This window comes from Nymphaea colorata, chromosome 11 (assembly GCF_008831285.2).
Source record: "Nymphaea colorata isolate Beijing-Zhang1983 chromosome 11, ASM883128v2, whole genome shotgun sequence".
Lineage (NCBI taxonomy): Eukaryota > Viridiplantae > Streptophyta > Magnoliopsida > Nymphaeales > Nymphaeaceae > Nymphaea > Nymphaea colorata.
In genome coordinates this window covers 3,218,042-3,236,816 of record NC_045148.1, presented here as the reverse complement: position 1 = coordinate 3,236,816, position 18,775 = coordinate 3,218,042, and the positions used below count along the sequence as shown (strand labels likewise).

Below are 18,775 nucleotides of genomic sequence, written 5' to 3'. Positions count from 1 at the left end.
AGTAAAATGAGCAAGCTTTTGACTCGTCGATGGCCTTTTAAGTTGAAGTAGGTCAAAGGTTTACTAGATTTGAATCCAAACGGTAGTTAGCGTTGGACCCGAACTGTCGACAACAGCTCGATTGACTTCATTGCAGTGCCATTTGAACCGTCTATCTGGAGATGGACGGTCCAGATTCCTCTTCTACTTTTGAGCCTGCTGGCATCATATAGGACGTGGCAACGGGGCCAGTTTTCAATCATAAATCTCTCTCTCTCTCTCGCTCTCTCTCTCTCTCATATTAGGGAGGTTTGCTCGAGCCATCAAGCTGATGGCGACTATTGGGCACAAGACTCGCAGTGCAAAGCTGGTGCGGTTCTAACTTTTTTCTTGTTTTTGGTTTCTTCTTCATTAATTGTTTTGGTTGTATGTGTTGTTGAAACCTTTCGATTTTGAGGGGCTTCCTCGCGTTCGCTTGAATTATGCGTTTTGATTTTTCTTTGCCTGCTTTCTTAGGGGTTCTCTTTAAAATCTTTCTTTCCCGACTGAGGATTCAATTGAAATTTTGTTTTAAGATGAGTTAGCTGTTTTCCAATTGCATGGTTATTTAGGTTGATCTAGCTTTAGTCAATTGGAAGTTTGTGCTAGGGATGTTCTCCTCTTATTGACTTTCTTCTTATGTGATTTTTTCTTTGATTTGTTAATTTGGCAGTAGCCACTTCTTTGCGATCTCGTTTGGCATGCTGTTCCCCTATGATCAACGTGTTTTATCTGATAATAGAGACCAGATTTTCTGATAACCAATTTCCGTTTGTAGGTCTACAGATTGGATTCTTTTCTGGTGGTTTAACCCCTCTTGTGTAGTGTATCTTAGTCGAATTACTGTTGTTTTGGCATCCACTAGGTTCTCCTTGGTGATGTTGGCGCTGGAAAATCGAGTCTGGTTCTGCGGTTTGTGAAAGGCCAGTTTCTTGAATTCCAGGTTGGTGAATTGTACTTTACGAGTTTATCGTTTGCTGCTTTTCATGTCATGTATGATTGAATTTCTTTCTTGTTTTTTCTGCATTGCAAGGAATCAACGATTGGTGCTGCCTTTTTCTCTCAAACATTAGCTATGAATGACACGACCGTCAAATTTGAGATTTGGGATACTGCTGGGCAAGAAAGGTATCATAGCTTGGCTCCCATGTATTACAGAGGAGCAGCTGCGGCCATAATTGTCTATGACATAACGAATTCGGTTAGTGTGAAATTGCCACAAGTGTTCTCTATTTAACAATGCATGTCAAGCAAAGGTAGTGGGAACATGCAGACTCTGATTAATGTGTTTCTGCAGATCATAACTAGCTTTGAGTCCCAATTCTGTTGCCAATTGTTAATCATTGAAAGTGATGCTGGTTCAGCTTGACATAATAGTTGAGAGTTACTCCATTTGGAGCTTATACTCTTTCTTTTTATCAGTCGTTTCAGAACCAATACCTAGAACTTTGCTTGAAAAGGAGGAAAACTTATTCCATTGAGGTAAGAACGTCAGGTGATAAGAAGACATCAAAAATAAAAGCGACAAGTAAATAGCTAATTAACATCTAATCCTTATGTTGGATTTTTTGGCTTTCAGCCCTTCTCTTATACAGATGAGAAAATCTTGGTAAGCTGTGAAACCTCTTTTTGTGGATTCCTTATCATTCTCCCATTATTACATAATTTAGTAAGAAATTGCTACAAGACATATTACAGTGTTAAGACTTTATGGATCAGTAACTCTGTCTTATCAAAGTGCATGTAGTGGGTGTTTGAGGCAATTCTGAAAATAACTTGAGGTTTGGAGCATGGCTATCTAAACACAATATCATGTTGAGAGTCAACTTTCAAATTTATCAGTTTGATTATCATCATGTTTTGGAGCATCCAGAACTGTAGGTGTTTCCTCTGTTTGTAGAATGTCAAAGCGATCACATGTTAAATGGGTTAAGTTTCAGTATGCGTATTCACACAGACTGCAGAAAGGCAAAGAAGTGAACGTGCTTTTTCATGCATTACTTGCAGAAAAAAATAGCATTATTTCTGCTCATTATGTTGTTATATTAAGAGTTCTCTATTGATCAATTAGGTTTCATTTACTCGAGCAAAAAAGTGGGTTCAAGAACTTCAAGTTCAAGGTAACTTCTTATAGCATCTCAATCTCTGCAGGCTTTCTATTATCCCCTTTCTCCAGTTTTGATGAAATTGTCACTAATTTGTATATTCTTCTTGGCTTCTAATCTGCTAGGTAGGTTTTTTTCTGAATTGACCTTTTGCCTTCAATTTCTTATTTATGGATTATTACTTTGATCACTTTTTATCATATCTTTTGAAGGTAATCCAGGTATGGTGGTAGCTCTTGCTGGAAATAAAGCTGATTTGTTAGAACAGCGGAGGGTTAACACTGAAGTAAGTAATTTGTGATGACTCTTTGCTAGTGTTTCCTACATTAACCATTTTCCTGAAGCTATCATCGTTGTCATTTATTGGTTCAGATATAAGGAAATGCTTTCTCTCTAAACTCTTCCTCTCATGTATATAATCTACAGCCAAAGATAGTAGTTTCTGATTCTGGTTGCTGTTGCGTTGCAATGTTATACCATGCAATAGAAGAGTAAAAATGAAAAGAATGTTTCTGCTCATTGGCCAAGCTTTGTCAATAAATTGGGGACAAAATGCTGATTTATATGAAATAGTTCTTTGAGGAAGCACAGTTGGAATGTCACAATCTATGTGATTATGATTGAAACAATGGCTAGTCTACTCATTTGCTCAAACTTGCTTGTGTATGGATGCACAATGAAAGGAGGTTTTTACCGAAATCTCTCTCTCTCTCTCTCTCTGAAAAGTAGAAGATAAATAGTGACATGTTGCTTTGTTGTTAAAAGTTGTGATGGTTACCATCTAAGTCTGTATTTCAGTAAGGCTCCTGAAATTCTGGATGCCATGCAATTCAATGTATATAAATATTTTAATCATTTCAATGATTATTATGGACAACCCCTGAATCTTCTTTATTATCAATCAGCATCAATCTTTTTGTGTAGTTTCAGTTGAAAAGCTAATTGCTTTTTTCTAGTTTACTGATGATGGCTTTCTATTTCTGAACGCTATGCAATTCAGTGTATACAAATATTTTAATAATTTCAATGTTTCTTATGCACACTATCCCTGAACCTTCTTTATCATCAACCGGCATCATTCTTTTTGTGTAGTTTCAGTTTAGATGCTAATTGCTTTCTTCTAGTATATTCATAATGTTTTTCTATTTCAGGAAGGTCAAGCATATGCTCAAGAGAATGGACTGTTCTTCATAGAAACATCTGCAAAAACAGCGACAAATGTGAATGAGATATTCTACGAAATCGGTATCTTTGCTGGAACCTTTATTATAAAAGGAGAGAATTTTTAGTGCAAAAACTTTTTGTATGAATTTGGCAACATAAATGTGCCACTTAATCTCCAGAATATGAATTAAGTATATCTTGCTTTTGTTCTAACTATATTTCTTTGTCCTTTCAGCAAAGAGATTACCAAGTGTCCAGCCATTGCCAAACCCAGGGATGGTTCTTGTGGATAGACCAGCACATGGAGCCGCTAGTGCAACATGCTGCTCCTAGCTAGTATGCAGAGACTACCTCTACTGATCAGCTTCCCATCATCGTTCATATCCATAATCGGAAGAAGGAAAGGCCTTATGCCTGTACATTTGTTTACATAGACACTGTACATAAGTACGCAAGTGTTCCCTTTGGGAATAGATTCTTGATGTATAATGCGGTGTCCAATGTGAGACTTCGTTCCTCTTAAGGAAAACTGTTAAAATGTTCGTTGGTTGGTTTGATTGAAGTGTAGTTTTATGGTCCATAAGTAATAGTCCTCTGGAATTTCTGTAGTATTAATTTGTCTTATGTGCAAACCACTCGTTCTTAAAAGCCGTAGTTTTTTATTGCAACTATCTTATAAACAAGATTGTTTCTACTTTGGGAATCAAACATCTTTCGATTAAAACTAGTTATCCTGATGAATGTACCGTAGTTGCTCATGGCTTCCTGTTAGTCATGGTCAAAACAATCTGTTGTTTTCAGTGACTAAATCTGCAACTATCGGTTCTTCAATAAATTATTTACTGTTTTGGAATCTCTTTCATTGCGCTTGTCCTTGTTGTTTAGATCAACGGATTTAAGCTAAAGACGATTCAGGGTTTGGACTTAACATGAATTTCACATTTAATTGTTTTGATAGGATTTGCAACTCTTCTCGTCATTCATTAATCAATCTGAGAATATTATTTCGCTTCTAAACAAAATAAACAACAGCAAACACCACGAGTTTTTGCATCAACCAAAATTATCACATTGCAGAATTACCCGAACAGCTCTTTAACAACCAGGCCAACTTTGTAATGGTGAAGCAAGTGTCCAATTTTCTGTTTTCCATCTTTCCTTTAAAACCTTCGATAATGAAACTAGTTTGTTCATTGTTTTGCCTGTAAACTGACACTATTTCAAAATCTTTTCAGCAACCAATGCTACCTTTTCTGGTAATAATGATCCAAAAAAATGAAGGAGATCGTCCTCAGATGGTTGCTCAAGGGATCTACAGGCAAAAGTCGTGCCCTCTCTAAGGAAACAGAGAAAAGGAAGGACATATGTGGCACACATTTTTTGGTATATGAAATATATATATGACACATGTTGCACATAATTGACATCAAAATAAGAGGTGTATAGGTTCATTGAACCTAGGGTCATAGTTTTCGACTAGGATTAAAGAGTTGGAGCAATATCTTGATACAAGAAAATTTCTAGAGAACGGTTCTTACTTTGATAAAAGACTGCTTAAGGAATTCAGTAAGAGCTTTAGGTCTAGTAAAAAAAAAAGATCAGAGATATGGATTTCGAAGTCTGAGAGACTTGGGATCAAGTTATAATGGTTTGAAATAATGAACTTAGGTATATACATCGAATAATAACTTATGCTCAAGAATAAACTGGGGTGCAAAATGTGAAAGGACAATTTTGCCCCTGTGAGGGCTAATAATGAAAAGTTTGGACAAATATGTGACATGTGATTTTAACCTACATCCTACATCAAATTAGAATCCAACCTCAGTTTAATTTGTTGATGAGTTGGATCTGAGTTGAGAAGGAACATCGCATTACATCCTAACGACAGACATGCTCAGGCTGACCTCGTTGATATTAAGACACTCATTCCTCGATCATCAATATTTCACTAGTCGAAACTTTCAGGATAACCGTCGCCCCTGCTTTTGTGCTGGATATAAAGCTATTGGCAGCCTCTCTCTCTCTCTCTTAAGACACTTTGCCCTATTGTTTTAGATATTCGTTTATTAATTCCTGCCTTTTACGTATCCATTAATTCAGCAAAAAATCTAGATATAAATAAAGAAAAAAAAATGTCCACATGCAAATGCAGATGCCTGGAGCAGAATTTTTTTATTTTTTGTTAGAGGCCAACGGTATTTTCAAAATTTCTACAAGAGCCAAACAATAATTTTTAAAACCTTTGCATGGGTCATATAAAATTTTTTCTAAAATATAACTATAAAGGATTTTTTACCAAAATGTGAGGGAAGGCAGATCAAGCAGAAACGGTTTGGATTGGGTTCATAACCATGCCGGAACTTATCAGATCCAGAAAGCGATAGGGGATCAGCAACTGCTAAAACTCGATCGTCCGTTACAGGGAGATGACGAATCAATCCCTTCACCGCTTCACGTTTCCTGGCCCTTGATCCCACCTTTTCAAATTTCCGAAAATCTAGACTTCATACGTCATTGCTTTCTCCAATTGGAACGACGGGTCAAATCCACGATTAGATCCAAAATCAGATTCAATTTCTCCATCACAATCACGATCAGGACAAACCAGATCACGGCCCGATTGTCCTCTTCGGCCGCCTCAGATCACAGAACCAATTTGAAGTGAGTGTCCATCAAGACCACTGTCATTCAACTTTTAACATCACATGAACAAACGCATCGAGTAGAAAGGACAGCAGATACTGCCACCATAAAAATTGTACAGAAGGAACCAAACAGTCATATCTCATGATTTGCCCACTTACATGCACATTCATTTTAATCCATTGGCTTTGTCTTCTACGAATACACCTAACTCAACAGCATGGTCTTCTTGGAGGTAGGAGCAACGATCATGACAAGAGCTGAGTGGATTAGTTCCTGTTTTGAATCGTGGAGTTGAGTGAAGCTTCGGCTATCCTCCACGAAATATTCTTATCTCCATTGAAATACTCCTATCTCCACTGAAACTCAACAAAAGTAAACAACAGTTCTATATGTTTATTATGCGTATATGCTTTATAAACATGATTACCGTCGAATCCTTAACTATTTAAGTGTATATTATGATCAACTTTCATTGTCAGAGGTAGCTGCAAGTGGAGCAAAAAAAAACCATGGCAGGTCATGGTCACGAGTCAGTAGTGCACCTCCCCAGAATTCGAGTCCCAAAGGAGAAGGAATAAAGAGGAGAACATGCAATATGGATTTGTCGTGTCCCCTTAGCTTTCTCTTCTTCTAAAGAGAATCATATCCCCATGGCTGAATTGGCCTTTTCCCATAATGTACCGACAAAGGTGGTTCCGTGCTATAACTTTAGCATTCCTTTGACAGCAGAAGAAGAAGCTGAAAATGAAATTTAATGAATGAAACAAATGAGTTTTCTCTTTTTCTTCTTCCTTTCGTTTTCCTTTAGTTTTATTTATTTCTTTCTACCTTGTTCTTCTGTTTTCCTATTACCTATGCCGTGCATCATGACCGTGATGAAGGTGGTGGCGTTTGGTACCGCGGTTCAAGATAAGTAGACCTGGACGGTGGCGGTTTTGGTGGATTTACAGATTGGGCAGGTGTCGAAGGCAGCGGCGCAGCCGCTGCAGAGGCAGAGGTGCCTGCATGGCAGCAGAAGCACGCTGGACGTGCTCTCCTCGCAGTTCCGGCACCTCCACTCCCCGTTTCCAGCAAGATGGTCATCTTCTTCTTCCGCGGATTTGTTGTTGTTGCAGCAGCAGGACTCGGCCGCACAGGCGTCTTCCTTGCTGTCCCCGTGGCCCTCGTTGGCCTGGGCGAGGACCTGCTCCAGGTTGCTCCTCAGCGCGTTGGCCGTCGCCTCGTTGCTCCTGGCGAGGTTCTGCCATATCTGGTTTTCGATGCATAGGGACCTGACTCTCTCTTCCAGGGCGCAGTTGACCTTTCCTATGCTCTCTATCTCCGCTTCTTTCTGCTTCAGTTTCTTTACGATGGTGCGTTCCAAAACCGCCATGAGACGCCTCGATTGCCTCTTCTGCTTCTCCTCGAGGTCTGATCTCACCCTTTCCGTCTGCACAGCTCGACCGATCGGTTCAGTGAAAAGTTCGCAGGGTTCGATCTTTTTTTGGGGTAGCAATCAAAATTAAGAGATAAAACATAAAAGTAGCTGCTCTCTCTCTCTCCCGATCGATCTCTCCGTGTCTGTGGCTAACCAAAGAGCATGCAATTGATCAACAGAAGGGAAGGGCGTGTACCTGAAGTGCAATGAACCGTTCGATTTCCTGTTGCGGCTGCTGAATCGGGGCGGCGACAGCCTCGCCTAAGATAGACAACTTGGTTCCAGCAGCCGAAGAGCTCGGCATGATCAACGGCGGATTCTCTCTCGCCGGAGGAAACGAATCACCGGACTCTCGCCCACGCTTTCTCCAGTTGGTCAAGGTGTTGTTCGTGGTAAGGCCGCTGTGAGGCCCGCTCAGCATCGCAGTGCTCATCACGAGATTGAGATCTATAAGCGAATGAAAACGATAAACAAATCAACAACAAACCAAGTTGGGGGAGAGGCCGAGAAATGGAAACACCATAAAAAAGGAGAGGCCATATATACTTAACATTTCGCATTCCCTCGGTATATATTTGTGTTGCTTACCGGAATCGTCGTACTGCTGAACATTTCCGGTTGCCGGCAGGTCCTGTAACGCAGCTGCCATTGATATGGGGATCCCGAAATTCAGATTCAACGCCTTCTCTCTATCAATCCTCACAAGACCAGAGGTTCAGAATATTTCGAATATAGAGACAGACAGACAGACAGAGAAAGAAAGAGAGAGAGAATACCTGTTTTTCAACTGTGCCATGAATGACTGGTCCTGGGCATCACCAGTCACAGAAAGGGAGAGGGAGAGAATGGAGGAGGAAGAGAGACAAGAGGGGGAAGACGGGGAAAAGGTAAGGGGAGGGAGATACTTTTACAGTTTGAGAGAGAGAGAGAGACTGGTATGAACTTCTTCTCTCATCCTTCCAAACAAAAGACGAAAAGGACGGAAGAGGAGAAAGTTCAGACGGTGAGAGTGGAGCAAAGCATTTCTTCACAAACAGAACGGGCACAATTGTTACTTTCCGGACGTTGTGCCACGTGGCACACTTTCTCGGCACTGCGATCACCTGCAACGTGTCCACCATGTGCCTCTTCTCTTCGTTCTCGTCATCTCACACGCACAAGCAGCCGTTTGTTTTAGAAACACAAACAAAAGACGAAGCGTTCCCGTGCTCGCAACTCAGCCTGAGCCATGAATCTCTGTCAAGAGCTCTCGGTTATGTATTTTCCTGTTCCCTTCTTCCTATTGGGGTTTTCAATAGAAAAGTGAAACTACATGAACGGCATGGAGCAATGCTGTCGATGTCCGTGTACCGGATTTCTGGATTTTGATTTGATTGTAAAATAGGATTTTAGATTTTGATACGACTTTTTTATCCGTATATGTGAGTATTGTAAAAGCAAATACAATTAAGAATATATGTGATTCAAATTCAAATATGTAAATATTCGTAAAAGCAAATATAAATCCATAGACATCCCTACTGATCATGCCTATCCAAGCTTGGCATCGGACCAAGCGTGGACCCAACTAGTTAATTGTGAGGCGTGCCACGGGCCCTGTTAATAATTAGGCTGGGCCGGATCGGATGTTCATCGAGTATCAAACTTTCTTGCTTGGGATAATACTTATTATTATTTTTTCAAACCACACCAGGCCAAGTTTGTTTTCAACTCAACCCACGCCCATTTTTATAATAGTTTGCCAAGGGAGACTTTGAGGAGAAAAACGAAAAGTTCGATGCCAGATATTGACATGACTCTGTAGTATTGGGACAAAAGGAACTAGAAGACTTTTTTCCTGGTCAAGGATGAGCGAGAGATCATGCAACATGATTTATTAAATATGAAACCCTTAGCATAGCCCACTTTGGCTTGACCAAAGAATCTTATACGCACAAAAAAATTTAATTATCAATTCAGCATCTTACCTCCAAATAAAATGTGCAAGAAAGTCTCTAACGCATCCCTGAAAGTTTCAGTGCAATAGATTTATAGCGGTAAAATATATTCACCGCTATATGACCGACCAAAAGGAAAGAAGTTTCAGCAATGGTCATCCACTACACGTCAGTAAATGCTTTCCATTCACTGATATTTTATCTGAACCGTCGTAAAGACGAACGTCTGCTAACACGATGGACTTTTTCCACACGTTAGTAAATACCCGTGATTTTGTAGGGAAGACTGTTACAAAGATAACCCAGCTCTACACTATATGGTATGTGGGTACATTCTAATGGTGAAAGGTTAGTATATTAATTACAAATGAAAAGTTTTGAGATAACATAAAAAAGGCCTGTGCATGGCTTTTGTTATAGAGCATGAGGAAGAAGCCGTCATATCCTGGCCATTATTATGCTACATTTCGGAGGGAGGTGCACATTGATTTGTGTGTGCCATAATTGCACATTCGCCTTCGTCTTCTCATTCTGTCAACCGCTTGGTTCAACCTGGTTGGACTAAATTCGACTTTTGGTTGCGATGGAAACCTCTCTAGTGGTAGAGAAGCCAAAAGTCCAGGTTAAGCTCAGTCATTTCAAATTACGAATAGATGAGTGTTGACTGGTTGGGAAATGCTAATATAGTAACTATTATGTAGCAAAAAAAATTTTAAATTTTAGCAATCCGTCAACATTCAACATCGGATAGGATTGTGTCATACATATAATATTTAATTAAACCCAATTTGAATATGTTTCTTCTATCAACCTATTCTATAGCTTACTATACATTGTCTAATATCATGCTAAATTGTGTTATATGTCGATGTGTCTATATATATAAGTAACAAAAATAAGGTCAAGCTGGATTTTGCTAAATCGGTCGGTTTTAGCCAATTTCTCAATCCTGATTAGGAGTTAAAGGACGTTAAGTCTTTCAAATTAAGGTTTAAAAAATGAATCCCTGAAAGTGCATTAATTCAATTTACCTTTTAAAGAAAAAGAAGAATGACACAAAGATAAGGAATTACAGGCACCATAGGTTTACCTTAGAAATGTTGCCACCGTCGAATTCGTTAAAAGAGATGTTGGTTAAAGTGGATTCGTATTATAAGTCAAATGCAACTAGAAAAGGTTTATTACAAAATCCAATTAAATGCAACTCAAGAACATTCACATCAGATTTTCCTGTGAAATTTTGTAATTAGAACCCAAGTTTTGATTGGTTCTAACCACATTCAGGTTCTTCTTTTTTTGACAAATTTAAAGTGATCCGAGTTAATTCCGACTTACCAACTGACTCATTAAGATGGCTTCAAACAATTTAGTTTGTCAGGTCGCTTGTGTCCCCAACAATTTGAAACTACTAATTTAGTTTTATAATTGTTAAATTACTAACGCCATTGCTAGGAGAAAGTGAAACCCTTGCAAAGGTAGAATGTAACTGGCTGAGCTGAGTTAGCTGAGGAATTGATAAGCATAATTTCATTCGTGAGGCAATTCTCACATGACTACCAAAGGGACATCTTCTCTTTGTTTAGTTGTTTAGATGAAGCAAACCCATAGCAGACTGATAGACTTGCACAAGCATTTTCCATGTAGAGACAAGTTTCTTTTATAGGTTTGATGAATTAGAATTTTGATTCTATAATTAAAAATAACTTGTTTGATGAAAATGAAATTAAAATTCTAAAATGTATGAATTAAGCTTTCATTCCTTGTGCCTCGAAGAGAGATGAAAAGATTCCTGTAATTATAATTCCACCCCTTAAAGTGAGATCATAATTCTATGATTATGGAGTAAATCTGTAATTCCTGAATCAACACATCTTCATTAATTTGATTTTAAAACGATGAAAGACGAGAACGAAAAGAGAAAAAAAGGATCCACCTTAGTTATCAAACGAAATAAATTTCATCTATAATTTCCTTTTTACGTGTTCTTTTTAGCTCTGATCAATTCTTTCGACAATGTATAGACATCAATATCAAGAAACTATTTATTGATATTTATAATTAATACTGTATTTATCCAAGCAAAAAGAAATGATCAACTTGCAAGTATTTAATGGCTAGATGTGAACACGCATTAAACTTGTGTTTATTGAAAAAAATTTAAAATCATAATATCGATTAAATAAACGAAGCACTTCCCATCCCAAAGCAATCCATCACGAGGTATAACCGCCAAAAAGCAACACCCAAGAAGGTCATCCCGAAAAAGCGAGGGAATTTCACGTATTCAAGAGTAAGAGTGACCCTACCTACCGCCATCGCCTATCCTCTTACTCTCAAGGCACGAGCGAAAGGTATTCGCCGAATGGGCGGTACAGTAGTACACCGTACAAGCTCCTCGCCGGCTAAAATTAAATAGGCGCGCCGATTCTCCTCTTCTTCCCTTACCTCTTTCTCCTCCCCCTCCTCCTCCTTCACCCCAGCCGATATGAAAAACAATTGTTCGGGAAAAGCGAGAAGCCTAAATATTGGAGTTCAATGTTGTCTTCCAGAGACTGCTGAGGAGAACGAGTGCGACGGATCTTCATGGAAGAAGCCACAATTCTTCAAAGTGTTGTTTGAAAATTTTCGCGAGAGCTTGGTGATTGTCTTTCTATTCGTTCATCTTGTTTACTAATTTACTCCCCATTTCTGGATTGCCTCCTCCTATCTGCTTTTATCTCTGTTTCGTTTCTTCTTTTGTCTCCTTTCTTGTCCTCCATTTTTTTTTTGGTATTATTTGCTTCTCAGCATTATGTATTAACTATTATAGTCCGTACATTGAGAATGTTTTTTTTTTTAATACTTGTGGGAGTTTTATTCTTCAAGCACTACTATAATCTCCAATGCTCACTCTTCATGAATTTCTTTCATCAAATTTACATAGAACAAGGGAAGTTTGGGCGGCCTCCGACCCCATCCTCGAATATTGGAAACTAAATTTGTCCATTAATATTTTAAAAATTCTAATCTGGCCCCAGTAGGAATTTGAACAATATAATGGGCTCCTGTAATCGAGTTTCAAAAACTTCATTAATCTGATTGATCTTTTGGTTCATTGTGCCTCCAAAAATTTTGGAAAACTTAATGGGCCCTTTCAAGTATTTTCAATTTTTTTTTTTGGGTTGATGCCATTTTAGGGCATCAACATGATCTTGGGTCTTTGAAGACACAGAGTACACTTCATTCATTATTTTGCGTAATTGATTATTAAATTCCGGAAAACTGCTGCATGGAGGGTAAGCCTCCAACTTTTGTTACCAGAAAAATGGGAGATATTTTCACAACTTTCGAGATGTTTAAACGAAATGCTTCATTAACAAGTGTAACGCTTTATCGGCTTTGGGTTCTTTTCAGCATTCTGTTTTGCTTCCCTTTTTGATAAGAACACTTTATCTTTGATAAGCAACACTTTATCGCATTTGGGTTCTTTTCAGCATTCTTTTTTGCTTCTCTCTTTTGTGTCTTGTTGTCTTTATTTATAAGACTGTTTTGTGAGCCATTTTGTATTCTTGGTTGGTAATTGAATTAGGCAATTTGTCGGTTGTGGGCATAAGAGGAACAGCCATTATTGTTTTCGGCAACATGACAAAAATGTTTCTTCCAGATCTTGCTGTGTGACACGTTCTGTGTGGATAGTCACTTGTGTTTATTTTTTGGTTGTCGAAATAGTTTTTGTTTAGCATTTAAGGAGAAAAGATATGAAAACAAAGTCATTATTCACATACACAAAACACCCACATTTCGCTGAGGAACACTCTTTCATTTTGTTCTTTCATGGAAACTTTTTTAGCATTTATTTAAGGCAGAGATAAGAAGTGTAGTAATAGAGAAATTTGACAAATGAAATGCATATATTACGTATGTACATATTTTTTAGATATTTTGATTATATATTTGTGTTTTTTTGTGTGTGTATTATGGTTTGTCTGTGGACAACTCGGCCCCCCCAAGCAAGAAATCCTGGCTCCACCCGTGCCTAGAATAGAGTTTCAGTTCGGCCGGTGTGCTACTAGTTCCATTCCAGGAGATTATAAAGCTTTCTAGTTATTTCATCGCAGAAAATTCCACCTGCATTTTTGAAGCATCTGAGAGTTGGTGAATCTGGAGCAGCCATTGTCAAAGACCATGCTGGTAGAACTTGGGATGTTAAATTGTTGAGGATGGGTGACCGTATAGTATTCGAGGAGGGATGGAAGAAATTTGTTGAGGAGAATGGCTTAGACACAAATGACTTTTTGGTTTTCCGATATGATGGAGAGTTGCATTTTACAGTCACCATCTTCGACAAAAGCTGTGTTGAGAAGTCTCCTGCAACTCCCACTGCGGATGTGATTGCTGATGAAGACCATTTGCAGTCTGTTGATGTGGACATGGAAGAAAAATGCACAAGAACGAAAGCATGGGATGCTGCATCTTCACTAATGACTACTAATCCGACATTCAAGAAGATGGTGGCAGAAAGCGACTCATATCGTATGGTAAGCGTCTATTCATGTGGCTGTCTTCTTTCAATTTCATTTTGGTAAGCATTCACTGCACTGACACAGTCATGGTGATGGTCTTCTTCTTCCGTCGCTCCTGTTACATGTGGGGAATGCTTACAGTTGCTTTCTTATGCTCAACATCAATTTAACCAGGAATTTTGCCTACCATTTCCGGTTATCTATCCCTTTTTTTTTCTTGATCAAATGATCTGTAAACTACTGTCGTATGTTCTTTCTTTTATCAGCGTATTCCAGCTGACGCTCCAAATGGAAGTGTGCCAAAGAAGACTTGTGAGGTGAAGCTTGAGGATCCTGATGGTAGGCAATGGCCCGTTAAAATCCTGATATGGATCAGCTCCAATAAAGCTCATTCCTTGCCTCGTATGGAAAGATCATTGAGTTCTGGGTGGCACAATTTCTTTGAAGCAAATTGCCTGAAGAAACGAGATGTCTGTGTTTTTGAATTTGTAGCACGAAAGAAGCTATTCAATGTCCATATTTTTCGGGACGGAACATAATGAACATTTGTATGCAAGCTAATTGACAGAATGATGGGAATGACGATCGTATATCCGTGGAGAGTTGCCAGTGGTTGGTTATGTTCTATTGCTATCTAAAAGACATTGTTATTATCTATGGATTTTTGCCATTGAATATGTTCAAATGCTGTTTATGTGATACAGGTCTGTGTTTCCAAGTATTTTTCTTCCGATTGTTTCAAATGATAAACATTAATCTTCACCCAGCACTTTCATATTATTATAAAATTTAACATATTTACAGGATGTAAGCAGAAGCAACTCGAGAAAGAGTTCTTAATTCCCACATGCATCATCTTAGCGATGCAAACAAAAATAACTCGAGAAAGTAGTCCTTAAATCCCACATGATTAGTATGGGATTTAGGAACAGCTATTCTCTGTTTACACCCTTAGTGTTTTTAAGTATATATGTTCAATTTTATAAAAATATGAAAGTGCCAGGTGAAAGATGCTAGGTGCCAATTAGTGTTTATCATTTGAAACAATCGACCAGTATGAAGAAAAGTATTTGGCAACAAGGATCTGCTTCTTTATATAGGGTCATTCGAACTCGAACGGCGTTCGAACATGTCCATTTGTTGTTCATATGCATTGACGGTCTTACCATTTTCCTTGAGACTATGCGCAGCATCATTACCTTCATCTATTTGCGTCTTGTTTTAAAACTGGATGGAGTGAATATTGCTTTGGAGAAGAAGTCGGTGATCCATTTCCATCATCCAAAAGCTTTCATTGGGACACAAGTTTTCTTCAGGAAGCACCGCTCAATACCATGTTGAAAAAAAATAAAAGAAGCAAAATGAAATGGTTGTTTCCATTAATCATTTATCGTTTTTTTCACCATGGAAGGCTCAGCCTTGATATCCAAGGAGATAAAGTCCCTCACAGATACAGGGGATGTTACCAATGGTCATTGCTCCTTGATTTTAGGAGCTTTTACAACAGTTCTGATGTTCTTCACTATTTGTTGCTTTGTTTCTATTATTTGCTATGTTATCAGGATCAATAACAGGTCCACGCATATCTATAAGACTATAACTACTCCATACCTATCAGTAATAACTTTCTTGATCTTCACTGAATCATTTCATGGAAGGTTCGGATTCTTATCTCCAAAAATTCAGTGGCAAAAATCCATAGATAATATCAATGTGTGGATGTATCATTGGCAACTCTCCGTGGATGTATTCACATACAAGTTGTGCATGAGTTAGCGTGCTGGCATTTCTGTTTTCTTCCAGAGCATAGGGATGATATTTTTACATAAAACATGTAAAACTTGACATTGTCAGAATCCGAGTCTCGGAAATTTCTTCTACGGGCAGCTTTGCACCTTGGACCTCTAATATTGGGATCTGATATCCATAAAGATTTCAACATCTCCATTTTCCATTCATGCCTAAACACATAACCCGCTCGAATATGAGGACGCTTTTGAGAAATGCATGGGGAAATATTCTTCGTTACGCAATAGTTAATGTGGATAAGCTGCATCCGGAGGCCGCAATTCCTTTCGATCTTTCCCACCATTGGATGAGAGAGAAAAAGATTCTAATTGTACCAGAGAAGGTTTATAGATATGCTCTTTTGCTGCTCTGTCCTTTGATTTCTCCTTTAGATTTGGAAATAGTTTTACATCGTTTTGAATGCCTCAATATGACTGCTATTCCCAATAGTTGCCATATTTGATGTATCTGCATTTCGTTAGCGCTGGTTCATCGGAATATGTTCAGATTCGATCGTCTTCCGATATGCATGGAGTTTATTTGCAGAGACATCGACGGAATTTCAACGCTCTCTATTTTGGTTTTTGTCGTTGAGTTTGTAGCAGAAGTTTAACTCGAAGTTCTTGCTTTCAATCTTTTTTATTATCAGGAAAAATACAAGTGTATGTCATATGATTCAGAAAGAAATTTGCTTCTGACATGGTGTTATCGTAAAAGTTTGTCCTATCATAATTTTCATGGTGTTCGACTGCATCTCCGTGCAGTCTGGAATCCTGACGGCCATTTGATCTTGCAATGTGAACTGAGGAGGCAGCTTTTCGTGTTCTGTGAGACTGTGACAGATGATGCACGTGAGAAAATACTCTAGCGCAAGAAACTGGGAGAGGCAGAAGCAGAGGTGGAGGGTGGTAGGACAGAGTTGTCTGGCTGCCCCTTTCCTCCTGAGCTGTAAGAACGAAACACAGACAGTAGAGAGGGGAAGATCGAACCCAAGGTGAAGGTCGCTTCGACCTCCTCCTCCTCTGAAACCCAACTTAGAAGCTTGCAAGCCTCAGAATCTCGAGACTAGACGGCAAAGATGCAAAACCGCCGTTGTTCCCCAGAGCTTAAGGTGGAGCTACTGTGCGAAGGATGTTCAAGGACTTCTATCATTTTCTTCTTTCCGTTCTGAGATTTGATCATTCCTCATCTTCTTGTTTCTTCTTCCTCTTCAGTGCTGGCACCACGTTATTCTCTTGCTTGCTTCTTCTGCAATCTTTTAAGTTGCTATGCCTACTCATTTTCTCTCATTAGTAGTATCTTTGTTTTTATTTTTTTGCTTCACTTCCTGGTTTGTCCATCTTTTTTACCCTTATCCTTTCCTAAAACAAAGAGAAGGGGAAATGGCTTTTAGGACTTAATTTTTATGGAATCTCCAGTCAATTCCCTGCTAAAGGCATACGTATTGTTCGATTGATCTAGTGGTTGGTACGTTTCATGGATTACTTAGTGTTCCTCATTTCGCTTCCTTGTTGTCCTTCATTTTGGTGAACTGTTCATTCTTTCTTTTATTCTCCTTTATGTCATTCTATATTTCTATTAGAATGAATTTATTGAATTTGGAGCCGGTAGCCGGTGGTCATGTTGATCATAAATGTCGGTAACCGTATGCTGTGACAGAGAATTCCACCTGCATTTATGAAGCATCTTGCAATTAAGGAATCAGGAAGGGCGGTGGTAAAAGACCAGTTCAGTAGATGTTGGGGCATTGAAATTTTGGGGGCAGGTAATGATATGATATTCAGAAAAGGGTGGGAGAAATTTGTTGAGAGGAATGACTTTGGAAACAGGGGATTTTTTGGTTTTCCGATGAGGGGGGAATTACGTTTTACGGTCACTATTTTTCACAAAAGCGCCTGCCAGAAAGGACTTAATATCTGCATATCACAGTATTGACTTCATTCGTCACGAAGACCATGTAGAAGACGCGCTTCAACCATCTCATGGGGAGGAAAAGGGAAGATCTGCATCATCTGACGCATGGGATGCAGGGCATGGAGCTTCAAGTCTACTAACCCTACTTTCAAGAAGTTGGTGACAAATCCCAGCGGTTACAGTACGGTGAGTCTTTACTTTCCCTTTGTATTTTTCTGGAGAGAAAAAGTACGGGATTGTTCAAATTGGCAAAGGTCCATTCATTTAGAAGGATCTATTTGTTTTCCTAAGCTTCTTGACTGTATGGTCCATCTGTTCATCATGACATTGGTGCTACTTGGTGCTTGTGTTGTCGTGTGTTTATTGTATAAATAGCATGTTCTTGTTTATCTAGTAAATTCGTCTTTCTTTTTCTAAATTTCACATACTGGAAAATGCACAAAAAAATGCTGTAGAAACCTGTCCCTTTACATGGAGCAGTGATTGATCGCATTAGCATTAGTGTACAGTAAAACGCCACACTACAGCCAATAGGTCGAGCATGTAACGTTAGGTGATTTTCTGAAGCAGTGTTGCAGTTACTGCTACGTGAGTGCCTTTGACTGAAGCATGATACATACAGATGTACTGTCATCAATATGAAGATTGATCCATGTTAGATGGCATGGGTACTTGTCCATTGCAGTTGGTCTTTTCTTTTTTTTCATGATCCTAAATGTCAAGTTATTGTTGCTGACCTCTTGGTTTTGCTTGATGCAGAAAGTTCCTCTTTCCTTCTCATCTGCATACTTCACCAAAAAAAGGGCCACCTCTCTTGAAGTTTCTAAACCAGCATGGTATGCAGTGGACTGTCAAATACAACAGTAGATTGCGAGCACTAACCACCGGGTGGCAACCTTTCTCTCTTGAAAATCACCTGATGAAAAGGGATGTCTGCCATTTTGAGTTAATAAACAAACATCACGAATTCAATGTTCATATCTTTGGTGACAGTGCAACATGAATGCAACTAGGGGTGGTCATGCATGCGAGTTACAATCCAAGCTCTTGTCAGTAATGCAACCAAAAGCTACATAGATACAAATGTTCATATTACCTCTATGAGTATCTGAGTGTTGTATATTTTGTAAAATCCTACATATAAAGGAGGTTAGCAAGAGTTTGATTCTGGATTTTGCATTCTCATACCATTTGACTTGTTTTAGTGCATCTGTATGGCATTTTCTGACCAGCAAGAAGACTATGCAAAACGTGCATTAGTGATCCATGATCTTGCATTTG

General features: G+C 38.8%; 3 protein-coding genes and 1 long non-coding RNA gene across 7 annotated transcripts; 3 read left to right on the top strand and 1 right to left on the bottom strand.

Moving 5' to 3' along the window:
* Nucleotides 1-205: 205 nt before the first annotated feature.
* Nucleotides 206-3,849, top strand: LOC116264938 (ras-related protein RABF2b-like). Of its 3 annotated transcripts, none has more exons than XM_031645404.2 (7): nt 206-349; nt 884-961; nt 1,052-1,219; nt 2,090-2,138; nt 2,336-2,409; nt 3,275-3,368; nt 3,523-3,849. In XM_031645404.2, the coding sequence occupies exons 1-7, from the start codon at nt 311-313 to the stop codon at nt 3,618-3,620; spliced, it is 600 nt and encodes a 199-aa protein (XP_031501264.1). In that variant the 5' UTR covers nt 206-310; the 3' UTR covers nt 3,621-3,849. The 3 variants fall into 3 exon arrangements, with proteins under 3 accessions (XP_031501264.1, XP_031501263.1, XP_031501261.1); XM_031645403.2 differs by lacking the exon at nt 206-349 and adding an exon at nt 414-792 and having other exon boundaries at nt 2,345-2,409; XM_031645401.2 differs by lacking the exon at nt 206-349 and adding an exon at nt 417-792.
* A 2,132-nt stretch (nt 3,850-5,981) lies between these two features.
* LOC116263817 (probable BOI-related E3 ubiquitin-protein ligase 3) lies at nt 5,982-8,757 on the bottom strand. 2 transcript variants are annotated; one of them, XR_007574605.1, is made up of 5 exons: nt 8,130-8,757; nt 7,942-8,042; nt 7,550-7,800; nt 6,789-7,365; nt 6,281-6,292 (listed from the first exon to the last, which is right to left on the bottom strand). XR_007574605.1 is itself a non-coding variant. In XM_031643606.2 (4 exons), exons 1-4 carry the CDS (start codon nt 8,147-8,149, stop codon nt 6,841-6,843), a joined length of 897 nt encoding a protein of 298 aa, XP_031499466.1. In that variant the 5' UTR covers nt 8,150-8,757; the 3' UTR covers nt 5,982-6,840. The 2 variants fall into 2 exon arrangements, 1 of the variants encoding a protein (XP_031499466.1); XM_031643606.2 differs by having other exon boundaries at nt 5,982-7,365.
* Nucleotides 8,758-11,563: 2,806 nt separating this feature from the next.
* Nucleotides 11,564-14,469, top strand: LOC116263992 (B3 domain-containing protein Os01g0723500-like). Its single transcript, XM_031643861.2, has 3 exons — nt 11,564-11,928; nt 13,388-13,807; nt 14,059-14,469. The coding sequence occupies exons 1-3, from the start codon at nt 11,776-11,778 to the stop codon at nt 14,329-14,331; spliced, it is 846 nt and encodes a 281-aa protein (XP_031499721.1). The 5' UTR covers nt 11,564-11,775; the 3' UTR covers nt 14,332-14,469.
* A 1,491-nt stretch (nt 14,470-15,960) lies between these two features.
* Nucleotides 15,961-18,391, top strand: LOC116264722 (uncharacterized). Its single transcript, XR_004174918.2, has 3 exons — nt 15,961-17,345; nt 17,510-17,680; nt 18,254-18,391. It is a non-coding gene; the product is annotated as an uncharacterized LOC116264722 (long non-coding RNA).
* The last annotated feature ends 384 nt before the right edge of the window (nt 18,392-18,775 follow it).

Excerpts from the sequence above, each read along its gene's own strand:
- LOC116264938 (XM_031645401.2), top strand. The coding sequence starts at position 733 with ATGATCAACGTGTTTTATCTGATAATAGAGACCAGATTTTCTGATAAC. Across the intron at positions 2,139-2,335 it reads TCAAGAACTTCAAGTTCAAG|GTAATCCAGGTATGGTGGTA; the intron begins GTAACTTCTTAT and ends TATCTTTTGAAG. Across the intron at positions 3,369-3,522 it reads TGAGATATTCTACGAAATCG|CAAAGAGATTACCAAGTGTC; the intron begins GTATCTTTGCTG and ends TTGTCCTTTCAG.
- LOC116263817 (XM_031643606.2), bottom strand. The coding sequence starts at position 8,149 with ATGGCACAGTTGAAAAACAG. Across the intron at positions 8,043-8,129 it reads ATGGCACAGTTGAAAAACAG|AGAGAAGGCGTTGAATCTGA; the intron begins GTATTCTCTCTC and ends GAGGATTGATAG. Across the intron at positions 7,366-7,549 it reads AACGGTTCATTGCACTTCAG|ACGGAAAGGGTGAGATCAGA; the intron begins GTACACGCCCTT and ends CGAGCTGTGCAG.
- LOC116263992 (XM_031643861.2), top strand. The coding sequence starts at position 11,776 with ATGAAAAACAATTGTTCGGGAAAAGCGAGAAGCCTAAATATTGGAGTT. Across the intron at positions 11,929-13,387 it reads AAAATTTTCGCGAGAGCTTG|AAAATTCCACCTGCATTTTT; the intron begins GTGATTGTCTTT and ends ATTTCATCGCAG. Across the intron at positions 13,808-14,058 it reads AAAGCGACTCATATCGTATG|CGTATTCCAGCTGACGCTCC; the intron begins GTAAGCGTCTAT and ends TTCTTTTATCAG.